The sequence below is a fragment of the Lissotriton vulgaris genome, chromosome 8 (genome assembly GCF_964263255.1).
Source record: "Lissotriton vulgaris chromosome 8, aLisVul1.2, whole genome shotgun sequence".
NCBI classification, from domain to species: domain Eukaryota; kingdom Metazoa; phylum Chordata; class Amphibia; order Caudata; family Salamandridae; genus Lissotriton; species Lissotriton vulgaris.
Genome location: NC_141696.1, coordinates 992760186 through 992779785, shown reverse-complemented (window position 1 = coordinate 992779785; position 19600 = coordinate 992760186). Strand labels below are relative to the sequence as shown.

Here is a 19600-nt window from a genome sequence, read left to right as displayed (position 1 = left end):
CTCTTTGTGAAGACCCACTGCAGGAATGTACTGAACATTTCAAACAGGGCTCAAGAAATTGCACAGCCCTCTGGCACAACTTTGTCCAAGTATATGGCTCCTTCAAATTGCATCCCTAGTAGCGGAAAATCCACTGGGTGTATGCGTAGCAAACAAAAGGCAGATTTGACATCACATTTCGCCATTTCCACACCCTGCCCACACGCTCTCACCAAGCGGATGGCATCATCCACTGAGGCATACAGCACCCTGGAGTCTTCTTCGGCAATTAAATCATTAACGGGGCCCACTTCTCACCCAGATAGGGGGTGAATCATCCTGAACTCCCTGGGTTCTTTTTTAGGCACCACCCCTAAAGGCGAGATGATCAAGTTCTCCGTGAATTGACCACACTCCTACCATCTTCAACTTCCTTTCTGAATTTCGCTGCTACCACCTGTGGCAATTCCTTAACTAATTAAAAGTTTTCCGCCCATCTACACCCCCTTGGACCCTGGTATCCTACCCAGAAACCCTTGATGAATCCCCAATAATATTCGTAGCGCTGCCTCCTTGTCGGGGTAAATCAAGAGCCACAGGCCCATGGCCTCAATCTTAACTGGTGTAGGGACCCTTTTGCCCAGACTGCCCCCGTCCTTCAGTGGCCCTCCACTGTTCAGCTGGGATGGCAGGCGTGCAACACTGTGTGAGTGGATGCCTCCCCCCGCATTTGGCGCATCGGTGCTTAAAGTTACATGGGTGCCTGGAATACCATCTTTTATTAAAGTTCCAACATGCCCCCATGGTGGCGCCTGTCTGTTTTGGTGTTAAACCTGATCCTCCTGCCTCGAAACCAGACCCACTAAGTCCTGCTGAGCAGGACGCGCCTGAAAGTCACTGGCAGGCCGCCGGCCGTATGCGTGGATGCCGAGGATTGTGTAAAGGGCATCCACTGCATCTATCGCTCCTGCTCTACCTTGCCTCAAGGTTTATCTGGGTTGACGCCGACCATGGCTCTAAATTCTTCATCATAGCTCAGCCAGGCAAAACCCCCAAAATGTATCTGTGCCTTACGATAATATAAATGTATTTCAGTTAGGCAATCGCCCTAGCCAAGTGCTTCTCACAGTAAATACTGGCATAATTCGGGAAAGCTGAGGTCCAGTTTTCCATGTTAATGGGCACCCTCAGTCTTCTTGTCAACTACCATTCCTCCTCATTTGGGGGACCTCCTTACCTCCACACCTCCTTCCAGTACGTACCCTCAGTGTCCCATGCAGTGTCTGAGGGCTCTGTGTGACTGGTAGCCGTATGTGTCTATGTGTCCCAGCCCCTCTGGGCTTTTTCCCACTAGACAATGTGTGGAAGTATTCCCTTCCAGCCCCCTGCCGATTCCCTATCCCAGTCTGTGAAATCTGTGTGGCATGAAATATCATGGGCCCTAGCCCATCTGGACTTTTTCAAGGCGGGCCCAGGCTGCCATCCGCAATGTCTCCTGTGTTCCGGGGTGGGGTGGGGGGGGGGCCCTCCTCGAAAGGTCTATATGCCCTCACTCCCCTGGGAGCTCATTCCCCGGTTGCATATTGCCGGTGCCAGTGCTCTGCAGTGCTGGCTCCTTATTGGGCAGCCCCGCCCCCCTTCTCACCTTCATATCCTCCACAGACACATTGGGAAGCCGCCGGGGCTGGCTCTCCCTCCTGCCTCCTCGCTTGGCTCACGTGATATCCTTCTTGTGTCCCCGCCCACGTCCTCCGGCAGACTTCCCGGCAAGTGGCGGCTCATCCAGGCATGCTGCTGCCACACCGCTCAATGCGGACCGTGTGGGTTGGACCCTTTCTACCCACGCCTGGACAACGCCACAGGAGGTCTGACCATCCCGCTTGACCGAGCACCAGCAAGCAGCCCGCACTGCTTCGCCGTCGGGTGTCGCCATGCTCCGCTGACCGCACTAACCAGGTAGGCCTGAACTGCTACTGCGAGCTGGCTGCTCTAACTAATACCTCACGCTAACCAAAAACAATATTGGCTCTATCCTCAACCACTACTACCAACTTAAAACTCCTACCTTCCTGGTGCTGCTAAATGTCAGGAAGAGGCCGGCTCCTCCCTTCCTGACACCTTTATACCCACCCCATCTCCAGCCCCTTCTCTTACTCCCGTCACCCCCTCCCCACCTTGTCTTTCCGGCCTTGCGCGTAGTGCCCCGGGGAACACTGGTCTGCGACCTTAACTTCCCCTGGGGACTGGAATCGTGAGGCACTGAGGTCACAAAGATTCAAATATTTCGAGAATGTACCACAAGGAATTGGGGAGCCAGCAGATCAAAGCTAATTTCACAGAGGGTTTTATATTTTGTATGAGTGTAGAAGATGAACTTGTGTTTGGTTAATGGGTTCTCCGCTTTGGAGGGAAATTACTAAGCAAGCAAAAATATTATTTAATGTTGACTGGTTTGGTGCAACCGAGCATACTTTTTCATGTTCATTAGTAATTCAGTCACACTGCTGCACGAACCCATTAGTAAAATATACTAGTTTACACCTCTCAACTAAATTAGTTGTAGCTAACGTTTTGTGCGCTATTGGTTAATTAGTTGAACTTTCAAATTAAGTTGTATCAAAACGAAGTATCCATTTTATATAAATTTGTATGTCTATACTGACAGTGCTACTGTCTGTTACCTCTTGTTAGCAATTCTCTAAAATATGCAGGTAGAATGGGCTCGAGCTCTGCCCAGAGGAGTATTTCCCTCTCACCACATGCTCTTGGCTGTTTGGTGCATTATTCCTCCTCAAAGGGGGTGCTGGCTTTGCAGTGTATGAGGTAATATTTTTTCAGTAAATAGATAACAAGGTTTGAAGGTTGTTCCAAAGTTTAGCCGCATTGTAAGCAAAGGACAGGCCTCCATATTTTGCCTTTCTGACCCTAGGTACTGTGGCTAGGAGAGCTATGGAGGATCTCAAAGTTCTCCTGGGAAGGTAAGGGGATAGCAGTGTGCGGGAGATCAGAGGTCCTTTGTCAAGGAGTGCCCTATGGGCGATACAGAGTGATTTGAGTTTAATCCTCTCGGCCACCTGGAGCCCCTGAGCACACCCACCTAAATACATATTCTGACCCCTGAGCACTACTTTGTGGCAAGGGTGGGAAATACTCCTGTCATTATCATTCTAAATGGTACGAAGGACAGTACAAACAGTATAACCACACATTTTCAACCAGATGTTGATGTTTAATCAGGCGTCCCCTACTCAGTTCGTAGCAGGGGTTCTCATGTAGAGTAATGTGAAATATTCTTCTGGGTGATTTGTCACCAATCCTCCAAGGTTTCTACCTTTATTTCCCGTTGTAAAATTAAAGGCATGTTTAATAGTGGATGCTGGCCAGGGAAACCACGCTTCCCTTATCTCTCTATTCTTGGTCACATTGTGGTGTTCAAGTTTATTTCTTGATTGATAGGTTACTCAATTACAGGGATGGAATAAGGAAGCAACAGATGGTGTTCGTGCCCGCCACTTTTATAGATAGATTCTGATCACTGATGTGGATGATTTAGGTACATTTTTCAGCCTGGCACAAATGTACTAGTGCATTCTATTGCAGGAGGTAGTCAGGTGTTTGAGTTGCAAGGAATTGGCAACTTGGTTGTTTTTTGTCAGGAATAGAACATGCAGGTATCACCAATGTTGTTTCATATTCCAATGGTTCCAGCGGGAGGTGTATGTTGTAGGAGGGAACATGCCAGATGAAGCAGTATTCCATCACCCATTGTATGTGGCCATGGTGCCTAGCCTATTTTAATGATAAATTGTCCCTTAGTTGAGCAGGCTGGATTGAAATATGTTGGCCTCTACAGATAGAGAATGAGTGATTAATTCTGCATTTCACTTTGTATGCTATTGGACATGCATAATTCACTTTGCCGTCCTACACCCTTGGGTATAAAAGCATTGATGATATTGGAAGAAAATGCCAGGTGAAGAGATGCAGGAAGTTAATCCATGTCAAGTTACTGTTGCTTCTTCGTAGAGATCTGGTGTTTCCCTATAAGCTGTGTATCCTCATTTTGTTTTATGTCTTGATTTTCCTTCCCGAACACCATTAAAGCTCATCTTGTTCAAGCAACTGAGGGTGTACTTTGCTACCACTGTGTTCCCAATTCTAGCGACAGCAATTAAGCCTGCTTTAGGGTCAACCTTTGCAACGAGCAGCGGGTGCCTGTTAATCCTTCTTTGCACCACCCACCCCTTCCAGTCAGTCTCCCTGGCAGGACTACATTAGGGTAACGACTTTAGAAGCCACGCAACGCAGCCAACTTAGTTTCATGAAATCCTTGTTCTCATGCCATCTGTCCGAGGCTGCTGAAACCATTCTCACCTCTTTGTTGGTGCCTCTCACTTTGTTATATATGCTTGGAGATTGTGGCAGGACTAAAAAATCTCACACATGATTTAATTATTTAACACAAGGAGCCAGAGACACTACCAAGCATTTATTGGCCGATATGCCCCACTGGATGCAAAGTTTCCACAAAAGTATCAGAAAAGATGTATTAGAAAATAACCAGGGTGACATGGGACATCTAGCCTCTTCCTCCCTCTCACATACAAAACTCTTTTAGCACGCTTATAGAGTGGGGGATTGGTCCTAGCCGCCTTTTATCCTGTGTCAAATGTGGTTGATTACTGCAGTTGCAACAAGAGTAAGTGATACCTCATTTGATTTCCTAGACATCTAATGTGCGAAAAACAGACAAGTAACATTTATCAAGGAAACATGTACTCAAACCTTTATGTTTTGGTGCTCAGACACTAAAAAGACTTTGCATTGGTGTGTGAAATCCTTTAAAACATCGATATCCAACTCCGGTCCCAGAGGGTTAGCTAATCGGATACATAAAAGTGCCACCAGTAACTACTGATCTAGGACTGAATTCCATTGTTTCAGATTGCTGAGGGCGAAGGTCAGGAGGGGTGACTGCCATGGTACCTCCATGGGTTTGTAACATTACCATTGATTTGAAGCCAATGAATAGTAACCCATGTTGGGTACATTGTATTAATTAGCAATATGTACTGTACGTCTGGTTAATAATGCAGCAACTACAAGAATAGTGACAGTTTCAGTTTTTTACTAATGTCTCGGCCAAGCTATCGTTTGTATCTTTGTGCAGGGCTGAAACGCCTTTCAAGTTCCGTTTACAGTTTATTTTGCTGTTACACACAGTTTTATGTCATTTTGCAGTGCCACCATTTTGCACTCGGTGTTGATAAAGTAATCCTCTTTTGTTCCCTCAGAGAGAACCGAGAACAGGACCCCTACTTGAACAGCCAGTCGGGTGTAGGGCACAGGAGACTATATTCATCAAATGAAGATGTGTTTGGTGAACATGAAAGTGCTCCCACTAAACCTGCCCTAGAAAAAGGTTACACAATAGAAGTGGACAAGCCTTCCAGCGTAAAGAGTGAAATTACATACAGCATGCAGCAGTCTCAAAAGCAGGAAGACCACGCTCCAGCTGAACTCAAAAGGACGGTGCAAAAAGACAAAATGAGCTTCTACACAAACAACCAGTCGGATGCTGGAGACAGTCTCTATTCATCTAATGAAGATGTGTTTAGTGGGAAAGCAAGATCTCCCACCAAAGAAGCAACAGAAAAAGGCTACTCAGCAGAGAAGGACGCGGCACGAAGCTTAATAGTTGAAGTTGCTTCTGGCACGCATCAGTCTCTGAAGACGCAAGAACATGTTCCCACTGTAACGAAAAGGGCCCTAGAGGAACAGAACCCAGACGCCTACTTAAACAGTCGGCCAAATACCAGAGGCACCAGTCTGTATTCTTCGAATGAAGATGTGTACAGAGGACAAGAAAACTCTTCCACTAAGCCAGCACTAGAAAAGAGGAACTTACTGGACGAGGATATGCCTCGTAGTTTGAAGCTCGAATTAACTTACAGCTCACTGCAGCCTCAAAAGCAGCAGGACCCCATTCCCAGTGTAACCAGAAGCCCACTAGAGGAACAAAAACCTGCCTCATTATCCACGCTCTATTCAGTAAATGCACAAAGTAGACCAGCTCGAGTTACCTCCTCCCTCCCCAGCAGCGACCAGAAAACTGATGCAGCTAGGATAACATCTGTGGTCACTGCGAGACCGTTCGGAATCCGCTCAAAGGGACTCTCCACAATCCCCAGGCCTTCTACGGTAAGTTGTCGGTAGGCTTAAAGCACCTTAGTGTACCTTTGGATGACTGACCATTGTTACTGTGACATTTTTCATCTGTTTTGTGTGTCACCTTAACTTTAGCAAATGTAACATTTTCAAGGGAGCTTTCCCTCTTTCATCGGTGTCTTGTGTTTAGATTGCATTTGGACTTTACAAGCATTGCAATTGTGTATATTGAATAAGAGCCTCTTTGCCTTTCTATATTGGATTAATACTTTGACTTGCTTTTGACTTTGGGAGTGTAAATAGCTGAAGATTCCAGAGTTTACTGTGGAGGAAAAGTAAGGGGTTCAAAGTAGTGTGTGTTATACCTGAAAATGCCTGCATCGGTAGGAGTCTCTCTAAAGTGTGTAAGACAGTGTGGCGCAAGCGAGATGTTAATGTTGTCATGAGAGGCAGCATCCGTTTACTGTCAGCCAGCCTTCTCTGCTGACCTGAGCACAGCAGACCGCCCTCACATGAATAATGTACGAACCCTTTAATTGTAGATGGATGACTCCCGGAGGTACAACGGAGTGGCAAGCGGCATCAGCAAAGCGAACAGTGTCAACATTACCCCGTTCTCCAGATCCACCACACAGCACCACGGAGCTAGCTCAGTAAAAAGTGAAGAGGATGACGCGGAAGAAGAGGAAAAGGGGAACGTGATGCCAGTGTCCTCAAAGCCAGTTTCCTATGCTGCATCCCAGAATTGGGCCGTAGGCAACACGAATGTGAAATCTGACCCGGAACCCGACTTAATTTCCTTCTCATCTTCGAGTGTTCAGAGCCTCCCAGACAGGAAGGTTTCAGGGCCGCAGGTACGTTTATAATGGTTTTCATCACACCTTTTTCGGAGTCCCAGCATGTGTCTAATTTTTAGTAACAACATTGAGTAAACAATGGCCTAGCTATGAAGTCTTGCACCCATACATTACTATGGACTTTAGGGGTTTAGGGAAGATATTGAATCTATTGTTGCATCTAATCATGTCTTTAAGGGTTATTGCGCTTTAGGCATCTGGACTGCGCGTGAGGGTATCGCATGGTGCTTTGAAAACATTTTGCAGAAATAGTTTATCATATTTTCCATTTGTATAGGACAGGCAACATTGTAGGTGTTATTGTTAAGTAAACCAAGGGTGCTATTTTATCAACCTTGAATGCATTACGCTGTGTGCAATTGTGGACTCGGACAAACAACTAGTTATACAGATGTTCCTAGGTCCTCCACTGCACTGGCACTGTTTCTACCAGCTCTTGGTCTATCATTTGTGTAATATAAAATACTTGCATCTGCATTGGACACATACTGAAAAAATATATATAGAAAGCTGTGATGGGTAAAATACTTAGAGACCTCAGACCGAAATACGACTGAGCCGACCCTGCTGCTGCGTGAACCTTTTGACCTTTATGGTAGGTGTGTGCTCAATGTACTAGGGTGTTAACATGCGGGAGTATGTGGCGCACTTACTCAATCAGCCTAAATAACCTTCTATGGAGTCGTCGATCCTGAGGTGGGGACTTGGATCCTTGTAGTGAGGTTTAAATCTCATAGCCCATCTTTTAAACCTCTGTACATAAAGCCTAAATATTTTGCTGCTTCTTCTCCATTGGCAGTGAAGCTTCCAGGCACTAGGGAGGTATATACACATAGTGATTTTTTTAGGGGTAGCAGTTCATCCATCCATGATGCACTAGGGAGATATTTTTGGCTTAATGCAATTTGCATGAATTAGCAAGAATGCCATTGTACATGTTTCAAATCCTTGCAAATGCGCATACCCACTGCCTTGTATTTTCAGAGTAAAGCAGCACACCTACCATGTGCTTCACAGCGATCTGTGGTACCTTCAGCTGTGCAAGGCTTTTAGCTCGCTCTTGCTGACCAGGAATTCTTATGAGAATGGTCAGCTCCTACCAGCACTAGGAAAAGCAAAGTTGCCAGTCCTGTCATGCAGAGTGTTGTTGGCTAAAAAACAGGACTGTCTGGAGATGTCCAACATTACATGGGGCCACTGGGCAACACATTAGTGGTGTTCCTACAACCTGACAAAGAGCTTTTAGAGAGAATAAGAATTATATTTTTGTTGCAAATGTAGCACTTGCACACTGAAAGCTTGTATTTTAGCGTTTGAATCCCTTGACATTATTTATCACAGTGCGTTTTTCCGTCCTTACCCATTCCTTGTGGCTTTCATCAGAGCACTTCCTCAGGTTTACTTTCTACTTTTGTTTGCTTTCTGAAGAATTCTTGCTCTCAAAGTGTTTGCCAGCTGAGCGTTTGCTATCAGTGCTCAAGCTGTCATTCAGATGTAACTTGCTCTGCCTTCAGCGTGTACATCATTGCCCCTGTACTCAAACTGTTAATGTTAACTCCCCATCAGTGACTATAAAAATACCCTGTTCCCTTTTCTGTGGACAGACTTGTGAACCCTGAATGTGGTTGTCTTCCACAGGTGAAATACATCTCAACATAGTGCATTTTATTTTTTTCACCCTACAGCAGTTGAGGTGATGAGACTCAATGTAGTGTTGGTTGCTCACCCTCAGTCTGAGTCAAAGCAGGCAAACCAGCAGGTCACTCTCTTGCAGTGAAGCTGACTTGGATTGAATTAGTACAGCCATCCTGTCCCAGACACTATTTGGCCTTGTCCTGTATTCTGAACCTGTTCCAGTTATAAGCAAATGATTGCTAAATTCAGGCAGCACTTTTTGAAATAGCGCGTGTGGACTTTTACGTTTTAGTTCAGTTCTTTGAAGTTTGTGCAACCCTCAGGGAAATGGGTGAACTATTGCTGCCCCCACTTTGGTTCCACTTGGCAAGGAGGCAATGTTATTGGATGGTTTAGAGAGGAGTGTTTTTCTTAATAGCAACTCAGTGCAGCACCTGTCAAGCTAATGCAGATCCGATCCTAAGTGGAGCCAACCCTATGTGTTTGCAGGTTGTTGTGAATTCTGTGGTGGTAACTATCCCAATGAGATGCAAGGTTTTTCCATAAGAAGTAGTAAAGGTTTCATGGTCTATCTTTTTTAATCTCAGGTCAGACATGAACCATGTACACATTGCGGTTAGACGCATGGCATTGACAGCTACTATTCATTGATAGTAGTTGTTTAATGTTACATCAGATGACTTGCTTAACTAGTACAACATTGGTGCAATGACTGCTTTTGTATTTGATAGACAACTTTTCTTGAGCTCTACTTAAATATCAATCTGACTTGGCAGAAAAAATCCAGGCCTGTGGTTGTTTATCTTGTGGCAGAATCAGAGGCTTCTCTCACCTCTCACTTCTAGAGGGAGGAGAAATTAGTCATTCAGTAGACAACATATGAACTGGAGGATTTCTTCCAAGTTATCCTCTGATGTTCCTGTCCTTGAAAAATACATGATCAGCCTCCTCACACCCGAGGCTTACATGATTCTTTTCTGGTAGGAAGAGTTTTTCTGCTTCTCTATTCTCAAATACCTATTTTAAGATGCATAATTTGAAGTCCTTGTGTACAGGCACACTTATAACTGTCATGTATTTTGCTGAATTCTTTAATTTCTTTTGGGTAATATCTACCACTTACATCCAATATCCATATAATTTTTTGATGTCTCAGTGATTTGCTTTCTTTTTGTTTCCTTTCCGGTGACCACCTGTACCCGGAAGCGAAGTACCTCCTCTGGTTAAGGTGTGTGTGTGTGTGTGTGTGTGTGTGTGTAAGGGTTGGTTGTCATTGGACACTTATACCAAAGGGGAGTCACCGTTTCTAAGTAGAGAGAGAAAAAGAAGAGAGGAGGTATTCTCATTGTGTGCTACTCTAATTGTGGGGGGCAGTGTGTCCTCCTCTTGATGCCCTCATACACCCCGAAGGATGTCATGCTTCATCATTGGGCTTTTGCTCCTCGTTGAGCCGGCGCTGCAAAGCCCTACGGGTCCCTCCAAGTATCTCTTTTTCGGAGGTCTTTTGATGAAACCTTATGGGTGCGTGGGTGTAAGTGGCAGGGAAGTCCTAGAAGGTGTATTAAAACATGGCTGGAGGGAGAGTGATTAATTTTTATTAAGGTGATCCCTTTGTCATTATTAAAACAAAGTGTATGGTGATGCTTTAAGGGGTATTATGTCCCTTGGTAGCCGGGTAACTATAATGTCCCTAGAGGGCATGTGTTCTTGTCAACATGTTTCGTGCTTTAATGGTCTCAGGGGGAGAGCCAGGGCGCTAGGTCAGGACAGAGTGAGAAAGTTGTATCTACAGTGGCCCGAAAATGTTGGTGCCCCGTATAAATGTAGGGAGTAGGACTTCCCTTAGTAGGTAGGGTAAGATCCCATGAGATCAGTAAGGGTCATTTGAGAGGGTTCTCTCTGTGCATCTGGGCTGAGTCACTCGTGTGCCTCTCGCTGTCTCTGCCGGCGGAGTTACTGCAGACTTCAGGGTTATTGGGCCATCCAGTAACAGAAATGGATAGGGAAGAAGAATCGTGGTATTGGGAGCTAGAAGTTGTGTAATGGAGCTGGAGTGAGGAGGGTGGGTGGTGCTTGGCGTGTTTAACAACTTACCTGCGAGTTGTAGGGCTGCAGTTAGGGCGTTTGGTTGTTCTGTGGCCAAACCATGTACCTTAGATTGTTTAGCCCTTTAGTTAGATGCCTGAGGGTCATACCTACGAGGTGAGGTGTGAGTGTCAGGTGAGCATAGACCCTATGACCCCTAAGCTGCAATTAAGATGTCCTGGACAAAGAATGGGAAGTTGAAGAAAAGGAATGAGAGGATGTCGTTGGTGGGGTCTGCCCCGACATGGTATCTGCAAACAAACCCCCAAACTGCCTCAAAAGTTACTTTAATGACCTATAATCAACCCCAGTACAAATTTCAATCTTCCCCATAGAAAAGGGTAGTGCTGAGCATTTTACTGTGAAGTTTCTATATATAGATACATATTTTTCTCTTTTGCAGTCTCACCAGGTTGTTTTTAAAGTCATTTACATATTGGTTTGTGCTTGGAATTCTAAGCAGTGGAAAGGTAAACAGTAAAAAAGATAAAGTAGAACTAGTTTGAAAGTATACACAGTAAAATGTCCCTTTTTAACAAATTTATTTTTACGTATTTCTTCAACAGGAGCCTTCACAAAATAAAGCCATTTTTGCAAAGGTCAAACTCCAGACATCTAATGATTTTCGCGGTTTACTAAAGTCCATCTCATTAAATAGTAGCCTGCTGATAAAAGTGCATGCTGTTGATCTCCATCCCTTCGGTTATAATAAGTTATAATAACGAGTGCTTCCTCCCTCTATTTCCCATCCCAGATCAAGAAGCAACACTATCCGCTGTCACTGGACTTTCTAGATACCGCATCCTTCTGCTTTCATGCACGGTCCAAGTCTGTATACCAAAATCTTAGTCTTGGTGCCCAGTTGGCTCTCTCTCTCGCTGACTTTCTTGTTTCCCCCTGAATTCTCACTGATAACCCCCCCCTCTTTCTTTCATTCGTGAGGGAAAGTATATTACTATTTGCTTACTCGTCAGTCGCTGCCAACTTGATCGGTCTTCTTTCTGGACTTTGCCGCATTTGAAAAGAAAGAGGGTCAGGGCAGCTTGGATGTCAAGAGTCCAAAGTGTGTTGGGACAGATCCAAGATGATGAGATTTCTTTTTGAAACACTAAGTCATCTTTGGAGGTAGTTCTGATGACCGGTACTAATGTCCACATTTCTGCTGTGTGAACAAAGGGAATTTCTCTTCCTGGACTTTTAACTTGGGCCACGGAGTCTCTAACTTTACCGTGCCTCTTAGAGTAACCCTACATGTCAGTCACGTCTTATGGATTACCTGCTTCACATTGTGTAGAATAACTATGCGAAGGTCTCACAGAAAGCAAATCCTCAGGTGTTCTCAAACAGGCTTTTCTATCTAGCAGTTTAATTTCATAAACCTGTACACATTGCAACTATGAGTGCTACCCTATGTTAGCAATATTTATTCCTGTACACTTCTGTGTAGACTTATTTTACATAGAGCTGCACACGATCAGCAGCTTAGATCAGAGCTTTACCCACTGGCAAAAATATAGAAATGTGGTGTGGCATGCATGGGGTAATTAATGCTGCTGCAGCATTCGATAGATGCACCTGGTTCTGCCTCGGCACTTTTAATTTTTAGATAATTTAAAAAAAAGTGTTAAGCCTACCGTTCACTGGTAGATGTTATTAGAGAGTCTTGGACTAATACAGAGGACGAATATAATCATCGTGTGTGAGGGAGGGGTCATAACTTACGAAAGGTGGAGCATCGAGTAGTCATGATACCTCTCTACTCGCTCAACAGTAGCAATACATAAATCTCAGCGCATCTGCATATAAAGTTTATGCCATACTGTGTTTTCATATTCAGAAGTTATTAAAAATAAATCTTGTACCCAGAGAAGATGGAGTTTCAGTAGTAGTAGATCCATCTAGCCTGTATCATTGCAGTCCCATGGTTCAACTCTTGCACGGTAGTGATAAATGTATGCTTCTGCTTTTATTTCTACGCTCCATCCGACTTATGTTTTCTTAGGCAACATTTATTTTTGCTGACTCAGATTCAGGGTAAATACCTCCTGTTTTGTTACCTTGTGCAAGTGGCAAACTAGCTTGGCATAAATCATGCATGCCGACCCTACATGCTGCGATGAAGAGGAAAACATGCTGTTCAATACCATTCATAGGGGAGGGACCGGGCGGGGCACAGAGGCATATTACATCCAGGGTATCTGTATAAAGGTTATATAATCTGTTGATGGGCACCACATTAATTTATAGAGCAATGTAAAAGTAAGTACATTGCAGTTGTAGCCCACCATAGCAAATATGTATTCAGAGGTAGGGGGCAAAGGGGACACCTGAGTTCGGGCTTGCTTAAGAGTGCATAGTAGCCTGGATCCGAGATCTCTTTTCAAATCATTGCAATTAATTGCAATTAATATTGAAGATAACAAATTCGGTAGCATGTAATAATTTAGGTACCACTGTCACAAATGTAGGAAAACATGAACATGGCAGCAGCGTTTTAAATAAAGAAAAGAACTCTTACAAGTAACTTGAAAAAAGTAAAACCCACTCCATGAAAAGTATTGTTGACATGATGTTGTTATGACTAATATATCTTAACTTGACAATTGTCTGCATGCCACTCTATAAGAAGTTTGTATTGTACCGAGCTGCACTTATTTTGCGGCCAGGCTTTCCTTCGTGTGGGATCCCGAGACACCCGATACTGAAGTGCTGTATCTTATTTCTCAGCCCCAGTACAGTGACATGAGAGTCTGTATCAACCAGACGCCCGGGAGCAGCCATGACTTTGGGTTCAAAACGACCTGGAACAGCACCGGGGCCACAGTCAAGTCTGTGGAAGGAGGTAATGTTTTGTTTTCACTTGGCTCCTTTTCAAAACGGTTTAGTATTTAAATACGTTTCAATACTCTAGTACAATTTACATTTTGAAAGCTGTTTTTGCTACAAATTGCATTTTATTATTGGTTTGATGTTTTTTTAAAAAAAAACATTTTTGCATAGCATTTATTCCAATTTACTGTGCTACTCCAAATATTACCCTTACATTAATGCAAGGTACATTTTTTGTCCCTTTTCTACACTTGAGTTTGTTCAGTTCACACGCTTAATTGACACTGAAAAATATTTTTTTTATTTTGAAGTACATTTACCTCTGCTCTTCGACCCTGGAAAGTTACGGGTCTGTACAAACTCCGGCATTTGAACAGGATGCGTTTCTTGTCTTTCAAAGATGACCTAAATCTACATCTTGGGCTGTACTGTGGTGGACATAAATGTTTAATGCAGAGCATATCCACACAATCTCCTAGGTTTTCCACACTTAGTTGGGAGATAATTTTTCCGATTTTCAGTTTGATGTCTACAAGTGGAGCAATACTGTATTTTCTAAAATGTCTGGAGCAGCGAATGGTTTCAAGTCTACAATTGAGATGCACTAGCACTGTGGGTCATCGAATGTTGCACTGGTGTATAGTAGTGTTGTCATATGTCTTGCCTACGCTCAACATATCATGACCCCTCTGCTGTTTGGTCACTGGAAATCCAAAATCAACTACATGAAAAGGAGCATAACATTATATTATCAATTTCACCCAGTTAACAACATTACAACAGGTTCCATGCAATGCTCTATCATCAAATGTTCACAATTAAATATCCAATCAAATTCCTCAGGAGCCTTGTGCGAGAGTTTCAGTCCACCTTATTGAAGTTTATTCATTGTAACAATAGCACATCAGCCCAGCCAACGTGTTTCGTAATTGCGGACTTCATCCGCGTTGGGTTGTTACTAAAATCCTAATGTTGCACAGAATGAAGAAGTGTCAAATAAGCACCAAGTTATTAATACTGCAGAATACTAGCCTACCCTCCACAATATGACACCCATCACCAGATGAATAATGGCAGACCTGCTCGTTAACCAACACACAAGTGATCCGAACATACAATAAGTTCAGAGGCCTGTGAAGGGCGTACGAAGAAGCCTCTGAGTTAAAAAAAGAAATTATATATACAGGACACAAATATCTATTAGAACATTGAATAAGTAGAAAGTTCGTGCTATACAGGTCAATCTGCTTGCTTAGAATACACTAACCACACTAAAGGCCCACCATCCACAACTCTAATCAGACGTAATAATGTCGCACCAGGCAACCTGTTTGTTTTTGTCCAAGATACACGTTCTGCTTGTGATGGGTTTAATCATATTGGTAGGTGAAAGGTAGAGTGGGTGCCTTCGCCCTCCATTTATTATGACAGACGCTCCAAGCCTAGATTCCATTTATGAATAGTGGAAGTAGAGTCCATACCAGGTGTCCGTCAAGTCTTATTCATTGTGAAGATCCTTTTGTGACTGGATGGTCAGAAACTTTGGCAGCATTGTGTTGGTATTTCATATGAACAGATATTTGTCCATGTCCGGAGTAGAAGTTTTCTTGGAAGTACCATCCTCCGTGCTTTATGCATGCTTCTTCTCCAAGCTTTGGAACTATGGTGACTGTGCTCTTATCAGATATTGGAGTGTCCAAACCCAAAGCGCTGAACACTCTCATACCTGTGCCATACCTGAAATGGAAGTATAAAAGTGCCTGGACTCACTGCTGCTATTGAGCAGTTCTTGTACTCTTGCTCTAAAAGTATTGAATGACCGCTTTCAAATTAGGGAAGTGCAGGTACTCAGTACCTAACAGTACTTATGACTTTAAAGCTATGTATCTGTGACTATTATGAGTGTATTTCTATTGGCAGGTACCCCTTTGCAGGTGATTGATCTGCTGCAATGTGTTTCAGGCTTCAAACATATTACATCTGCATCTATCTATTGTATTAGAACCATCATGTAATATCAATATTGACAATAATGCATATTCCTGTTTGCTGTAGGATATTCAGGGCCTTATTGCGATGTCACAAAGCGGTACAAAAGGGGGTGGTGATGGACTGAGCACCTGAACCAATCAAGCACTTGCACCCAGTCAACAGATCTGGGTTTAATCCATCACCATTCTTTAGCCCACCCTGCCACCCCAGTTCTGACATAGCCATATGCAAATCAGTCTGACCCTGTGCCTCATGGGAACAGTCCAGCCCGAACTGCCAAGCCATGCCTTCCCTGGACCGGAAACAAGCTTCCTAGGACCGGTTTCTGGCATTTCAGCCGTCTTCAACCAGGCTTGCTTGAATCCAGTGGCAAAGTGAGCAAGGGACTCGCGTCTGAGCATACCCTGCCAACTTATGGCAAACAAAGCGGTACAAAATGGGGTGGTGATGGACGAAGCATCTGAACCAATCAAACATTCTCACCCAGTCAAAAGAGAAACCCACAAGAGGCTTTCTGGCCGACATTGTAATTAGGCTCTTAGTCCTTCTATTGAATGCCATGTTTCTCATTCAAAGTGTCTGTAACGTTGTATCAAGATATATAGCTAAATATTTGTTACATTCCTTATCACTGGGAATTATTTTGTGCAAAACGATTTGTACACATACTTTTGGTAAAATTGAGAGAATTGGTTTTCAGTGATGTACAATATGTTGGTGAACAGTAATTTCAATAATTGTTTACATTAGCCATTTATGTATGTACGTCATTAAAGAGTAACTTGACGTATACGTTGTTGTGAGTACATCATAATCTATTCAATTAATATCATTTAGTAGTTTTTGTAGATGCAGGAGATGGTGTTTGTCATATTGTCGTTGTGTAACATTTTACCTCATGAAAAATTATCACATTCATGTTTACAATGTTATCAGGATGAGGTCTAGCAACTTCGAGGCATTGCGTTTACTTTTCATAGTGATGTAATGATAAATCATGAACGTATCAGAGCATAGACTGGGCTTGAAGTGTGTTTGAAGTGTTTGATTTTTCAAATTAATAAAATCCATTTATTTAACATTGATGATGCAGTTGATTCTGCCTTTTTCACAGGGAGCCCAGCAGAACTTTCTCAGCTGAAGGTTGATGATGAAATAATCGCTGTTAATGGCACACACGTTTCAAAGATGGACTATAGTGAGTGGCGGGAAGCCATGGACAGTGCCTTGGAGACTGGAAGCCTCACTATGGACATTAGACGATATGGCAAGGAGGGTAAGCATACTAGTTTTCTTCTTTAGCAGCCCTTGCTTTGTGGCTCATGGGTACATGTGCTTTGGTACGCTAGAGTCATACAGCAGTAGCCTTTACCTGCATCAACCTTTTCTACATAGCAAAGGGCTTTTGTGTTAATACGCATTTCTGCATCATAGATCAGGCTTCTAAAAATGCTTTCCGGTGAATATGAATACCTTACTAGCAAGTCTACCTAGCTCACCTAGACATTTAATGGATGTTTTTGTCTTTCTATCCATCTTATGCACACAATTGCAAACTGTCCTACATTCAAAGACATGTATATAACACTTGAAAGATTTAAATATAATGTTCATGAGTCTTTGAAAAGTGTGTGAAGTCCAATAGTCAGGTGCGCATGTCCATGCCATACCTGCTAATGGTGCCTAAATCGTCGGGGTCCGGTTCAAGGGCGACGTAGGCATACTGAGGGTGCTAAGCGTCAAGGGCGGTGTGCCGAATACGCTTCCACCCCCCTCCTGAGACCCATGGTGTCCATTCCCAACACCCATAAAGTGCAGAAACGATAAGTAGAAGCCTCCTAAACCAGGAGTAATTAGGAATAGTTCAATCATTCCTAATTCTTTGCACTTTTTTCACATTTATTTAATTTTCACTCTCACGCCCCCAGGTAAGGGTGGGCCTTAGCGTGCCCATACCGCCAGGGTTTACCACACACAGTCCTGATGAATTGCCGGGTAAATTAACACCGTTTCGATGGCAAGAAACATGTTGACTAATCTATAGGAACCCACCACTCAATTAAAGTGGACTGTTTCCTCACATATTTTAATATCTCTGTCTTTAGTGATCATTTAATAAAATTTTCACCTTGGATACACTACTGACTATTTTAATACCCCCACCACTCACTAGTCTAAATTGCACTCAACACGCCCTGAACTCACTATCCCGCTCCGCAGTAATCCTGGCGTTGCAGCACACCAAAGAGACACTAGGTCTCTTTGGTGGGGCCCGATGATGAAGCATGTCATCACTAGGTGGTGAGTGAGGGCTTTCTTCAACATCCCAGTGTGGTTGTTTTCTGTGCTCCCGAGAACGGCTTAGCCTTTCCTGTAGACACTCTTTTTTTGATTATTGCCTACCACGTGCACCCAGTTTACATTACAGGTCAGTTTTTTCTGTCAAAGAAACTTCTCATAACCTTGCCTATTGCTGGGTGTGCTTTTTCTACAGATGGTTAGACACTTTTCTTTCATCATGTAGAACTGCTGAACTTAAATTTTTGTTTCTACTCTGCAATTTTATTATTTTTCCATGTGCAATGAACACCTTCTCACAATGCTCAACACCGGTTTTGACACCTGATTCTTGTGCTTCCCTCTCGCTGATGAAAGTACAAACAAGTTGGTCACAGCCAGGATGCCATCCTTGTTCCTGATGTCCCCATTTTCTCTGCAGAGGGTTTTGCTTTAAGCCCTGTTTCAGCTGTCCTAGAGATCTGCATACTTTCGGCCTCAGAATTATATCGCTTGACGAGAGGGAACAGCCTTTTGCTCCGTGTGGCTAGCAATGGCAAAGTGACCAGAGTCTTAAAGCCAGCAAAACCGAAGTAAACAAAAACAGGAGGTCTGAAGGCAAAAAATCTGGGAAAATCAAATCAAGGAGGTCAAATCTAACAGTGGAAAAGATTGAAAGAGAGGGTAGCAGAAACCCATTAGGGATGACAAAGGGCATGATTTAGAATTTAGCGGACGGGTTCATCCTTTACAATGATGACAGATACCCTATCCGCCGAAATATAAATCCCATAATATCCTATGGGATTTATATTTTGGCGGATGGGATATCCGTCACTGTTGTGATGGAGTAACCAGTCTGCCGAAATCTAAATCAGGCCCATAGTCTTTCCACCCATAGTCTTTTCTTGCCGTTTGGTTTAACTTATGTGAGTTCCAGGTCTTGCTGCCCACTAGAGGAAAATGGAATAAAGCACAGCTTCATAAATTATAGTGGTCATGTATAGATCAGATTTTACCAGGTAAATTTAGTTTTATGTTTTATTCCTGAATAAGGCAACTGTACTTTTGGGTTAGGCTAAGATTTTGTTGTAAAAATAATGCATACAGCAGTCCTGGGGACACAAAAGGTAGAAAATGCTTCGATAATTCTGTCAAAAGAAGGATCTGTCCTTTGGCTATTGTTTTTAAGAGGTGCCAACAATTGCCAAATCAAGAAGCTTGATGCTGTTTTTACAGAAGTCTACAGACTGCACTGATGTTACCTCTTGTTACATGCCTTGACCTTGAAGAATATGAATTTACTCATGATTAATAAGTTGAAAAAACAATAACATTTGAATGTACACAAAATAAATCTTAGAAGGTGGCATAGTAACTTTACCTATATATTTGGAATTTAATGATCCATGCAGATCAGTAGATACAGCATTGGTAATATAGAAAATATGTTATGTACTCTAAGGGCACTTCTTAAGTGACAGAGTAATTCACGTGCTAGTTCTTCACAAATCATTTGGTAAAAACTCGTAAAAAATACAGTGTTTCAGTTCACCGTACATGTATCTGTGATTTCATCCAATTGCACAGTCATCTGATGAATGTCCGTAAATTTGCTAGTAATGGATTTCTACTGCCTGTTAAGTGAAGCAACTCTTTTGGTCTTGCATGTTTGGGAAGGTGGCCTGCTATCCAAGATCTTAACTTTTCCTTTTCTGTACTAACATTTCCACCCTGTGTCATGTTTTTGTGTGTTATTGTCTCATGTCTATATTTTC

The 19600-nt window shown here is 43.2% G+C and overlaps 1 protein-coding gene across 22 annotated transcripts in view; it reads left to right on the top strand.

Annotated features, from left to right (window-relative positions):
• Positions 1–19600, top strand: part of LMO7 (LIM domain 7) — a 501535-nt gene that overhangs the window by 428156 nt on the left and 53779 nt on the right. For all 22 annotated transcript variants that reach the window (XM_086934883.1, XM_086934880.1, XM_086934882.1 and 19 more), the window contains 4 exons: positions 5274–6180; positions 6690–7001; positions 13452–13566; positions 16660–16821. In XM_086934883.1, coding sequence (XP_086791009.1) covers positions 5274–6180; positions 6690–7001; positions 13452–13566; positions 16660–16821 — 1496 coding nt within the window. The remainder of the gene's footprint in view (positions 1–5273; positions 6181–6689; positions 7002–13451; positions 13567–16659; positions 16822–19600) is intronic.